The 12,700-nt window shown below is 31.4% G+C and overlaps 2 protein-coding genes across 2 annotated transcripts; both read right to left on the bottom strand.

Moving 5' to 3' along the window:
* Positions 1-8,431: 8,431 nt before the first annotated feature.
* Positions 8,432-10,553, bottom strand: LOC141527305 (uncharacterized). The gene has a single exon (XM_074242715.1). It carries the CDS (start codon positions 10,551-10,553, stop codon positions 9,054-9,056), a length of 1,500 nt encoding a protein of 499 aa, XP_074098816.1. The 3' UTR covers positions 8,432-9,053.
* Positions 10,554-10,635: 82 nt separating this feature from the next.
* On the bottom strand, positions 10,636-12,491 carry LOC141527306 (alpha/beta hydrolase domain-containing protein 17B). The gene is made up of 3 exons (XM_074242716.1): positions 11,216-12,491; positions 10,996-11,128; positions 10,636-10,775 (listed from the first exon to the last, which is right to left on the bottom strand). The coding sequence occupies exons 1-3, from the start codon at positions 11,851-11,853 to the stop codon at positions 10,692-10,694; spliced, it is 855 nt and encodes a 284-aa protein (XP_074098817.1). The 5' UTR covers positions 11,854-12,491; the 3' UTR covers positions 10,636-10,691.
* Positions 12,492-12,700: the final 209 nt, after the last annotated feature.

Here is a 12,700-nt window from a genome sequence, read left to right as displayed (position 1 = left end):
TAGGATATGAGTACACTGCATATATGACGTACAGTACATTACAGTACAGTACAGTAGAGAGTTGAGTTGATTTGTATTGGATTGAGAACAAACTAAACTCGTATATCGTATATCGTATATATTAAAGCCAGCGTTATTGTAGACTGCGTGACGCTGTAACGCCGAGGGCGTGGCGATACGTCGGTGAACGATAAGAGCTATCGCCTCCCTCCGTTGTCGACGTTGCCTCATCATCGCCAACACAATATTACTCGCGCCCCCGGCGGCAAGTTCACCCATTCTACACTCCCCATGTGTGAGGTGAATACATACATGAGTGTGTGTAATAATATTATATGTATATAATACCTACGCAGTGTCTAGGCAAATATATCAACCAGTGTATTGCTCTGCAGCTAGATCATAAATCTGGGTTGTTGCTGTTATGTTGGTTGGACGGCGAGCGGTGAGACACGCGAATTCACATGGGGGCCAACTGTTAAGTAAAGGAATATCAAACACCAGTACATGTTACATGTTACTCGTTCCTTGTAACAGGGGTAGGAGGTATGGATGGATGAATATGTGTGTGTGTAAAACTTTAACAGTAAAGCGGTTACAAGTAATTAGCGAGTTGTCGTGTATATAAGCAATACCAGCATTGCTGGAGGAACTGAACAACTCAGCAGAGAGTGTCTTTCACTCGAGCAGCAATATCAACTCAACAAGTCTTTTGTTTTCTCTTTACCGCGAGGAAATTACTTTTGAAATATAAATATCATCTCGATGGCAGTTTACTTTTTTATAAGGGTAATGCTCGACAATGAGTTTTGTAGCTTATACCTTGTAGTTATTAATTAATTTTATTATTGTTTAAGAAAAGGGTTTGAGTTAAGAAACGAGAAAATGATCAATGTTGACAATTTGCCATAGCGGTACTGCTTTATATATATATATATATATATATATATATATATATATATATATATATATATATATATATATATATATATGGAGATTTAATATAATATTGTACTTGTGCAGTAGTTTGAATTATAATTAAAGTAGTAAGTTTCGTCGACCGTGTCCTCCGTCCGTCTTACTCCAACAATTTTATATATAATAGCTTTGGGTGTACTAAAAGATCTCTTATTTCGCTTTCTCTCTTTTGCTCTTTATTTATTAACAACAAGAAATAAAGAAAAAAAGTGGAAAAGTTGTAAGAATAGTAACCATTATCAAGGGACTTTAAAGTTGAGCCTTGCGGAACCGCGTCGCAGCAAATACACTCCAGCTACTGATGCATTTTGCTGAACGTTTACACCATCAGCTTCAACTGCTTACTTTATTTGTTCTCCACTGTCAAAAGAACCGAGACCGGGATGACAATGCAGATAAAAAGAAATATTAAGTTTAAGATGGAAAATAAATTATTTTAGTTTGCTTATAAAATTATTTTTTTCTCCTCTCTGAATGACAAATGTGTTGTCAGAAAAAAAAATAAACATTGTGTTTATAAAAACATTACAACCAAGTGAATTTAAAAATTTTATAAATTTAAATGACAATCATACAATGGATTTAAAAACAACGATAATAATTGGGATATGTAAAATTGTTAATATTGATCAGCACATTGTTAATTTTGGTGACATGTAAAATTGTTAATATTGATCAGCACATTGTTAGTTTTGGTGAATAATCATCAGCATTTTCGATTCATATATCATTCGTTATAATTGCTGTTGTAAATGATCACGAAATGTTTCAAATTTCAACCATGTTATTCAATACAGCACCTCGTTAATCAAAACTCATTTAAAAAAAAATATTCATTTAATAAAAATTTATTTTTAAAAAATAGAACCAAACAAGATAAAAATTTATTTACCAAAATAAAAAAAAAAGATAAATATTATAATAAGGGTATTATTAGAAGGACAAATGGAGAAATGAAAAAAATCACCGGCAATAAAATAGTCTCGGAAGTTGTTATCTTGAATGTGAATAAATAAACAGGGATGGGTTTTCTATTCGATATACAATAATATAATATAATATAATATAAAACAGCGATCGCGGGATTATACAGCTGGACGTTTTCTCAGAATCGGCGACATTCTGCGAAACGACATCAACATAGACAACGGACACTGAAAACCAAAGCAAATAAAATAACAGAAGAAAAGACGGACCTTGAAAGTGTATTATCCTTTTATGTGTGTGTATTATATTATATTATAAAATAAAGATAGGGAGAAGTTCTAGCCGACACACCAGCACGGGTGGTGCTGTGTAACCTGTTTTCATTTTTACCGTCTGCATCAGGTTTCACGGGAGCGGGAACGCAGGTGAGCTGACAAAGCCTCTGCTCCGCAAAACAACTCTCAAACACATCTAAGCTTCTCCTCTCTCCTTATCCACATCTATTCCTTTCTTAAATAGAACTTGTACTCCTTCTGTCTTGTTTTTCGTGATCGTACGCAGGTACACCTATACTGACCCAGGTTATATATTTTAGCTCGTTAATTACTTGAGTAGAGCCTCGTTGCTGTTTTATACAGTGTAATGATAGCTCAGGTGAGTAATTTAGACTGCACTTGCTCAGCAACCTGCCAGGTATAATAGTAACCAGTATGTACCTCACGTATGGTGTACAATGTATGGTATAATGGTACCCAGCATCCAGCATCCAGTATCCAGCATCTAGCATGCCGGTTGGGTTTAACAAATGATAATAGACTTTAATAGTTAATCCAACAGTAGAAAGTTGGGAAGATATAGACAGACATAGAGAATCGTTTAATTTGAGGATGCGGTTTGATTCACGCTGGTAGCACAGAATCAATGGAAAACGGATAGGATCCAATGCCAGCCAGCCAGCCGAGGAGACGGTGGTTTCAAAGTTATACCTACTATCCTGTCTTTCTCTTTGTCGTTTTACTCTGAAAGTATCCCTTTCTACCGGCCCCCAAGTATGAGTATCCGTTCGTTAGTAGTTTTAGTTATAGTTATAGTTATACTTATTGTTATACCAACAGTTACAGTTGTTGCTAAAGTATAGGAACTGGATGAGCCAAAATCGAGTTACGCCATCACGCAACCCCGGAAAACTTATAGCCCATGAAGTAATCTTTGTGCGATTGCGATTACAAACCATCGGATAGAAGATTGGCTTATTATCCATCATATATCTACATCACTCGATTCATTGTCGTGTTTAACTTAAAAAGTGAAATTATTGTTCCACTGTAAAAGCACAGACAGGTACTGGTGTACAAATAAACTACTGTTTGCTGTGTGTGTGTCGGATGATAATAGAGAACGTCTAGTAATTTGGAATAAGACCGAGGGGAAAGAAGAAGGAGAATAATCCATGGTAAGAAGAACAAAGAGGTAAATTGTCCGAACGGATTATATTATTTTAGTTGTTGGTATGCTCTAGGATTACTTTTTACAATCTTTGTTCTTGCATGAAGAAATATGGATTTGCCTGCAATCTGGTGGCTGGTGGCACGCAACCTGGTACTTATCATCGCGGGAATCCGGAAATTGGATTGGATGAGGGCTACATTATCGTAAGCATTATTTTTTGTAACTGGAGCACACGCTCGACTCATACTACTCTGGTTTGCTCATATAATATGGCAATAGAGTATAGACCATTAATGGTAATACTAATGCATGGTATATATATATATATATATATATATATATATATATATATATATATATATATATATATATATGTATAGGTGCATATATTTACTCAGCATACAATCTATTGTATAAGCATAATTAAATTACACGATTCACTTTGAGATGGAGTAGGTAATATGGATTTCATGCGCCTTGATTAATGCACGCTTCATATCTAAGTATGCATATATCTAGCCATTCATGTGTGAGCATGTAAATTGAATATGTGATGTCACTGATATACAGTTAATGGCAACAGGTCTCAATCAAGCTGGTTTCTGGTCAGCTGTGACACATATAGACGCATAGACACATATTTGATCGATCCAGAAGTCCTACCGTGTACTAATTATTGTGTCCTATGTCTAAACACATTTCCTACGGTATCCGGTACGGATATTGGTGTGTGTGTGTGTGTGTGTGTGTGTGTGTGTGTGCTTATTGCACCGAACCATCAGACTCAAGAACTTCATTCTCAATTTAACTGGTTATTGATGCGATGTCACATATACCATCAAGTCGATATTCAAATTGTGTCATATCCTTCCTAATACTTTTGTGTCATCGTTTGATACGAGTTTCAACAGTTTCATTATTTTGTAGAGAAAAATTTATTTTAATTTAATTTTTGAGACTTGAGGATGTAAAAATTGAAAAATTAATTTTTAATTTTAATTTTATAGTAAAAAAATTATTTAATTTTTTTTTTTTTTCAACAAAAATTAATTTCAGTAAAAATTATTTCAATCAATTTAACAAATTCTTGAGCTAAGAATATAAATTCTTGTATCAAAAAAATTTTCTAAATAGTCTTAAAGTTGTAATTAAAAATAATCAATTATAATAATAAAAATAACAAAGTATAAATGGATTAATATTAACAAAATTGTGAGACTTTGAAACAAGGTAAATTTGGTGATTACACGTAGTCTCATTTTGTGGATCTAGGTTTGCTATGCCTCTACATTATGGCTAATACTGAGAGGGATGAAAGTTTAAAGTTACCCGAGCAGTATAGCTGGTTGGCCATAATGTCATTTGGCTCATAACTCAATTATAAGTTTGCTGGGATATAAACAAACTACGCATAGCAGAAAGTCATATCCTGTCTATCCTGTCCGTCAAGTCGGTGTTTTTAAAATCAAATAAATGGACTAGCTGATGCTGAGATTTTTTTAGAGATTTTTTCTCTTTCGAGTAAACACCCGGTTGTTTAATTAATGCAAGTATTGCGTTTGCTGGTAGCATGTTCTACCAATAACACCAGTGTGCTACATATGCTATTTTATTTCGGCAGTAAAAGAGTGAGGATTAAGTAAATAAAAGTAAAAATAAACTCACCTGTATCTATATGTATACACATGTAAATGTATAAATATATAAATGTCATGGCCCCTTTCAACCAGCATTATTCAACTTTTTTATTGTAAAAGTCACTCGACTCGGTTCGACTTGGTTTACTGCGTAATCATGTAAATCTCTTTTAATTCACTGGCTCTAGTTCTACATTTTATACAAACTTATTTTCCTCCGGCTTACACAAAAAAACACCTCACTAAATACACTCTACACTATAACTAAATTATAACACAAATTAATGAGACTTTTTTATTTTAATACCACCCGCGACTTTATTTTCACCAAACTAATTACTTAATTATTTATTTTTTTGATAATATTTATTAAATTTTCACTTTTTGAGTAACATCCAAAATACTTTACGAGCAGCTGCAACAAATTAATAAATTTAGCGTCTCTAACGGCCGACAAAAGAAACAAAAATTTCAAATTTTATTTCCCGGCAGAAAAAAAAACTAGTTTCAGCGCCTCTAGCGGCCAATAAAGTAAGCGCTGGGCCCGTCTTAATTTTTCGCGCTAAATTTGAATTTTAAATACAAAAATGATTTTTAAAAAATTTTCATGTGTAAAAATGAAAAATAGTTTTTAGATTTTACTGAATTTTAATATTACAAATAAAAATATACAAGGGTAAATAAAATAAAAAGAATTTTCTATCTATATTGTACTTATAATATATGTTATTCACATTGAAATAATTACATAATTAACGATTCAGGATGTTCTAATTATTTGAAAGTCATACTTAGTCTACAACACTTTTTTTTTGCAGTCAATAACATTAAAGGAAGTTTTTTTCTTATCAATTTAAAATAATAATTATTACAAAAAACGTTTGATTTATCAACAAATTTATCATATTATAATAAATGCATAATTATCAGTATTTTGCGTTATTAATTTTAGTTGATTATTTTTTATAATTATTATTAATATTAAATATTAATTAATTAATATTATTGTTGTTGTTACATTGATAATTATTCAAAATGCAAACCATTCATTATTAAAAAACAGTGAAAAATTATCAGAGTTTTTAATTACATGAGAATGTCTCATGCTATTCAATGAATTAATAATTAATTAATTAATTAATTCTTGTTAAATATTATCTATTATTTTTTTAAATGTTTACACGTATTTATTTTAACCAACTAATATTTAAATTTAATTAAATGTATATGCAAACAATTGGATGCACGGTATACATATATAAAATACATATACAAATGATATATAATATGCACATCAGCATTGCTATAATGAATTTTCATTATGATTAGTACTGAGCGTGTTTCATATACATAATATATCTTATTACCTAAAGTATTTATTATTATTAAACAATGTAATAACGTCCACTCGCTTGTTAATATTTACAACTATTAATATTTATATTTATCTCTATGACATATCGTAAATCCGTATCATTTGTAAGTTAATTAATTTCATTATTTTACCGAATGGATTATTAATAAATTTATAGGTACATTTTTTTTAATTTATAAAATTATTTTATGATTAAATATCACACTAAATTTAGCCGAAGTTTAATAATTTTTTTTAATTAAATTAAAACTAAAAAAAATATTTTTAAAAAATTATAAACGCAATTTTTAAAAAAAATTTTAGTTCTAATTTAATTAATAAAAAAATAATTAAACGTCAGCTAATTTTAGTACAATAATTATTTTCAACAAAAAAAAAAAAAAAAAAAAAATAATAATAATAATAAAACAAATTTAAATATTTTATTTTTGAAATTATTAATTAATTTTTTATTAAATGCTCCTTTATTAAATTACTAGTCAAATATTTAATTATTAATTTAATAACCAAAATAAATTCTTAAAATAATTACCACAGTTAGAAAGGAGATAGTGGAATGAAATTATTAATTTTAATTATCTAACAGGGATTAATCAATTTTTATAAATGATTTTCTTCCAGTTTTTAATTAATATTTCTTCCTAAAAAAAAAAAAAAAAAAAAAAAAAAAAGATGACTTTATACAGTCCTTAGTAATAATCGTAATAATAATTACAATCTTTTGACAATAAAATGCACATATTTCTTTTAAATTAAACCCACTAATAAACAAAATAAAATGATTATTATTATTACTTAATATTTAAATTTAGCTTTAATCTCATTACCTCGTACAGGAGTGACTTAAGTACATGCCACATGTTTACAATAATTAATAACAAATGATTATTCGTTAGATTTATTTAAATAACTAACTTTATCAGTGGATCGGCGAAAATCAGCCATTGATTTTTAATTTTAATTTTAATCACAAATTATTTTATTATTTATTCTAACGTTAATTGAAAGCTAACAAAAAAAACCAAATGAATAAATTATACCTGCAAGCGAAATAAAATTGAAGAAAAAAAGTATTAAATATTTCCAACAGCTACAAAACCATCAATTGGCTAATCAATTAATCATCAGTTACTCGGGGACGGTGAAAAAAATTTTAAAATAGTTTTTTATTAACACGAATTGTACGTTTTTTCATTTTTCATTTTTAATTACAATAATTATTATTATTTTTATTAAATATTCCAGTGCGAAAGTAAAAAATATTGGAGAGTTGACATTTTTTTAATAAACCTTTTAAATTTAGATATTTTTTTTTTTTTTTTTTTTTTTTTTATCAATAAATTTAATTATTACACTAAATTTAATAAATTTTTTAAGTGTCAGTAGAAAAAAATATTTGTATGTGTATTTATATTTACATTTTAAACAGGATTTTATTTTTTTTTTTTATTTAAAACTTAATGCCGCCTTCAATATATTTTATATTACACATACCTAATAATTATTATTATAATTTTAATAAAAGTCAACTGTTTATTAAACAGTCGTTTGGCAATGCTATTGTCCCTAGCTATTATTTATTATTATTATTATCGTGTAAAAGTTTATTTATTAATATTTTTTTATTATTTAAGACACACAACTGTACCGAATGTACATTGTTATTTACTATTTATTTAATACTCAAATTGATTATCATATTTTAAAATCTAACGTGGAAGATATTTCATTTTTTTTTTTTTTTTTGCTATTTGGTGGATTATTATTATTATTGTTTATCCATTTTAAAAGTACATTATCTAATTAATTATTTTATAAATAAGATTTATATAATATATTCATTTATATATTTATGTTTGTTAATAATAGCTATAATCATATATGTAATATTTACTTAAAAAGATAATCTTCATTGTTTTTAAAAGAAATATATTCACGACAATAGAAGTAGGGCAGTATTAACTTTCTCGCCAAAATCCGACAATAAAATCCAATTATAATTTTCCAAGTCTATAAAATTATAGCAATGATAATTAATAGAAAAAAAAAAAAAGCTAAAAATAAATTTTCTTTTTTACGTATTTGTAATTTATAATTTTAATCCTTTGGCACTGGCAGCACAATTTTAAAAATCCTCCTCTATCAAATAATCTTTCAAATCACCCGTTTATAATAATACAATTATTAAATACCGTGGACATGAAAAAACATTACGTTATTATTCAACACTTATGCGTTTAAGCAGTCTCACAAATAGGATATTTTATAAAGCCGTTGATTCGATATTTTATTTTAATGTTAAATATTAATATTTACCATGGGTATGTGAATTTTTATTTCCTGAATAATTATTTGAAATACCCTTTTGTTTTATAATACTTCCCATCAATTAATATTATATTTTTCTGTAAAACTTTAATTCGATTTACCAGTTTCTTTACTCACAGTATATAACAATAATTATTCAATAAAAAATTCAAATACCCTCAATATTAACGCTACCAAAACCAGCAAGCTTTTAAAAATCCTCAATAAAAAAATAAAAAATTCCAAAATAAAAAATTCCTAAAAAAAGTTTGCTATTTTCCGTACCGTCAATATTGCAATGGAATTAATAAATCATTTACATACTAGTTAATAATAAATCTACTTTGGTAGATAGATTAAAAAGTAGTAAACAAAAACAATTAACACTTTGTCTCAAGATTGGCCTTACGAATATAAATTGGCATGCTGAGCCTGTCGGTGTGTAAGGCTTTAAGGTCTGGAGCGGACAAGGAGACACTGTTAGCTCGGTGGTGGTGTTTCTGTATTTTAATCTGTTGTTTTTGCCGTGCAATTTCATCGAGAGATAGAATTTCCGTTCCAGTGGGTGAATATCTGAGCGTAGTTGCCTCACTGGTAGGCGAGGTCACGCAACTATCACCTACGCTGCGACTACGCGGTGTCGAGTGCGGCTTTTTAAGCTGATTTATGTTCAATGACAAACTGGCTTGGAGAGTAATTTTCTCCTGAGGCAGCCGAGCCTTGGGACTGTTGCTGTCGCTCAGACTCAGCGAGTCGCCAAATCGGGGACTTTTGGGCCTGGCACCGTGCAAGGGGCTCTCGGGGCTCAGAGCAGTCGGAGAGGTGTTGCCGAGAATCTTCGAGCTGGCCGCCAGTCTGCTGGCACACGGTGAGTACTTGGACAAATTGTTAGAGTAGCTCGGAATCGGGCGGATGTTGTTGTAGCAGTTGAGATTTTGATTAATAGTTATCTTGTCAGGTCCGATGGTCAGCGAGGAACGATTAAACTGCTTCAGCGGGCTGACTGCGTTCGAAAATTTTTTGCTTTTTATCGATGCTCGATCCACCGAATTGCTTTTGTCGTGTAATTTAACCTTATTGTCTCCGGTAATTACACCAGAGCCAGCATTTGTTGACTGATTCTTCATATTTTTGCCACTCCATGAATTAATGTCATTATCACCAATGTCATTGCACTTGTTTCCCCAGTTCAAGCTCTGCACACGCTGAGGCGCTTTGTTACAACACCGTACTTTGCTTAGTTTTAAAGAATGCGAGTCGGCGACAGAGTTGTTCACTATAGAATTAAAATTAACTTGAACTGCGACAGTCTTTTTTTTAACTTTGCACAGATTGTCTTTGCCAGCCACTGGAGACACCTCCTGGGAGATTAAGGACACCGAATTATCGGGACACTGAGAACAATTCTCCACGTGAATCTTCACCATCACTGGGTGGCTGGTCTGCGTGGCTTCGTTCTGCGTTAATAAAGCGTTTGCAAGGTTGGTAGTGCTGGTGCTGATTGACTCGCTCAATTCGCTCAAATTTTGATTATCATCGGGATCGACCTCTGGATTTTTATGCGAGTAATTGGCCTTCGAAAAATCTTGGAGATTATCTGGAGACTTTTTATTATTTCTCTTGCGATTAAACAGATTTGGATTTTTCCTACCCTTTTGTTTGTTGTTAATAATAACAGCTTGATTATCAGCCTTGGTAACCGATTGATCAATCGATGAACTTTTAGAGTACGATTTGTTGTTTATTATTTTATTATTATCTTTAGAGTCTTTAGGATCATCACATTTATTGTTAATATTAATATTATTTGCTTGCTCTTCACAGAAAAAAAATACCTCGTCGCTTGATTCGGGTGACGGCTCGTCGTCGCAGAGTAACATGGCCCGGCTTATCGTGTTTAAATAATTTGAAATAGACTTGTCGTGTTCCTCTTTATCTAAATTTGTCTGGTCGTCTTCTACGGGCTGTCTTACAGCTACAACGCCCTGCTGTTGGCTCTGGGAGCAGCTCAATCGACGTCAGTTTACCAACTCGACACTGACAAAGTGTTTCAATCTTTCTAGATATTGGTTGTACAGCTCGACATCATTGTGACCAGCTCCCTAAAAAATTATCATAATTAATATTTTATTTCTGCAGATAAAATGAAAAAAAAAAAAATTTTTATTCCAATTTTTTTTTTATTTAATTAATCTATATTATTAAAAGAATATAGGTTATTATTATATCTTTAAAAATGTCAATTGTTAAAAATTTTATTTATTTAAAGTTCACAAGTCACGGCAGTCACATATTTTTAAAAAATAAAATAAAATAATTTACCTCAACCCAGAGTGGCTCGACAGCTTTGGGACATCTTTCATATATCGCTAAACCATGGCTGATATTAATGACATCATCCTCCGTGCCGTGAATCACCAAGACAGGTGACATTACTTTGGGTACTTTGTCTATGCTGCAGAACAAAGAAAAATAAAATAAATACTTGCAATTATCAAAGTAGGAAATAAATATAAAAAAAAAAAAAAAAAAAAATATTTACCTGAGAAAAGCGTCAAAGAACCAAGTCCTCTTGGTGTTAGGAAAAGCGACTCTCATCCCGGACATCAGCGGTGAGTGGAGAATTACAGCTCCTACCTCGTATCTGGCCGCCAAGTCGACAGTCGGTACTGTTCCGATGCTTTGTCCATACAGAATAATATTTTCCGGACTGATGCCATATCTGGTTCTGAGAGCGTGCCAAGCAGCGTCGATGTCCGCGTAGAGATTCTTCTCCGAGGGTTTTCCCCCCGAGACCCCGTACCCGGAGTAGTCGTAGCTGAATATGTTGCAGTTGATTCTGGATCCAAGTCCCAGGTAGAAGCTCGACATCTGACCCAGATCCACAGCATTGCCATGGGAGAAGAGAATCGTGAACCTGGCAGTCGCGGAGCACCTCACGAACAGACACGCAATTCGATTTCCTCTAGATGTCCTTGCGTAGAATCCTTCAATGGACTCCTTTTCGCGTTCCGTGTAGTGCCACTCGGCTCTTTTTGACAGAGATATCGTGAACTTGGATCCTTCGTCCTCTAAGAAGCTGTACGTGGGTTCTGGAGGTGCGAACGCCAGTTTGGCGACTATCCTGGACGGACAAGGCGGACAACAGAAAAGGGAGCAAAACTCGCCCAGTGAATTCATAATTATTGTAGTTTTTTTTATACTTTTAAGTAAATAATAAGATTTATTGCGCTTCAGTAATCGTTTCCAGGACAATTAACCAACCACTCGCGGAAGCACTTGAAATATCACTTACCCTCGTTCATCAGCACCCACCCACACATCTACGCACCTGTTATTGTTTATTTTTTTTTTTTTTTTTCAAGTCAAGTGGGACTGCTGCACTGATGACGATGACAATAATAATTACAACAATAATAATAATTCTTAGTAAATTATCACCAATAATCACTTACTTATAAACAACACAATGAAGTATATATGTAACGCCTATTGACTCAGCTGTACCAGCATCAATATATATAGTTTATTATCGTGTATTGTAACTCGTAACTAAAATGTTCCTTGTACTTGTAACTATGTACTAGATTATTGTAAATGATGGTGGTGATGGTGAAAGTGAGTCAGCCATGACATCTCCAGTCTTTTACTTTTACCTGCTTTTACCATCCACCATAGTTAAAAAATAAATAAATACCCACTGGATATACTGTATTTACTGATGGTGATGTGGGATGCTCTTTTTGGACTTTGTACTGATTAAATATTTCCGTCACCACTTGCAATTTAATTCAATTTATTCATTTATTGGGTTTCGATTATTTATAGGCACTACTCCAATTATCTTTTATTTATTTGTTATTTAATAAATATAAATACTCATAGAAACATTTTGTTTAACAGGTTGGTACTGTGAAAGATTTTTTGTTTTTCGCCGGAGGTCTCCGACTTTGCCCGAATTTTGAATTAATTTTTTTTCTCAAGCAAGTAAAATAATTTTTTCTTTGTAAATTTAATTTATTAAAAA

Source organism: Cotesia typhae, unplaced genomic scaffold (genome assembly GCF_013202065.1).
Source record: "Cotesia typhae breed Kobodo isofemale line unplaced genomic scaffold, CoteBio_Ctyphae contig_4, whole genome shotgun sequence".
In the NCBI taxonomy this organism is placed as follows: domain Eukaryota; kingdom Metazoa; phylum Arthropoda; class Insecta; order Hymenoptera; family Braconidae; genus Cotesia; species Cotesia typhae.
The sequence above is the reverse complement of the archived record's forward strand: the minus strand, read 5'-3'. Positions and strand labels throughout refer to the sequence as shown.

Excerpts from the sequence above, each read along its gene's own strand:
- LOC141527306 (XM_074242716.1), bottom strand. The coding sequence starts at position 11,853 with ATGAATTCACTGGGCGAGTTTTGCTCCCTTTTCTGTTGTCCGCCTTGT. Across the intron at positions 11,129-11,215 it reads TTCTTTGACGCTTTTCTCAG|CATAGACAAAGTACCCAAAG; the intron begins GTAAATATTTTT and ends TTTGTTCTGCAG. Across the intron at positions 10,776-10,995 it reads TCGAGCCACTCTGGGTTGAG|GGAGCTGGTCACAATGATGT; the intron begins GTAAATTATTTT and ends ATAATTTTTTAG.
- LOC141527305 (XM_074242715.1), bottom strand. The coding sequence starts at position 10,553 with ATGTTACTCTGCGACGACGAGCCGTCACCCGAATCAAGCGACGAGGTA.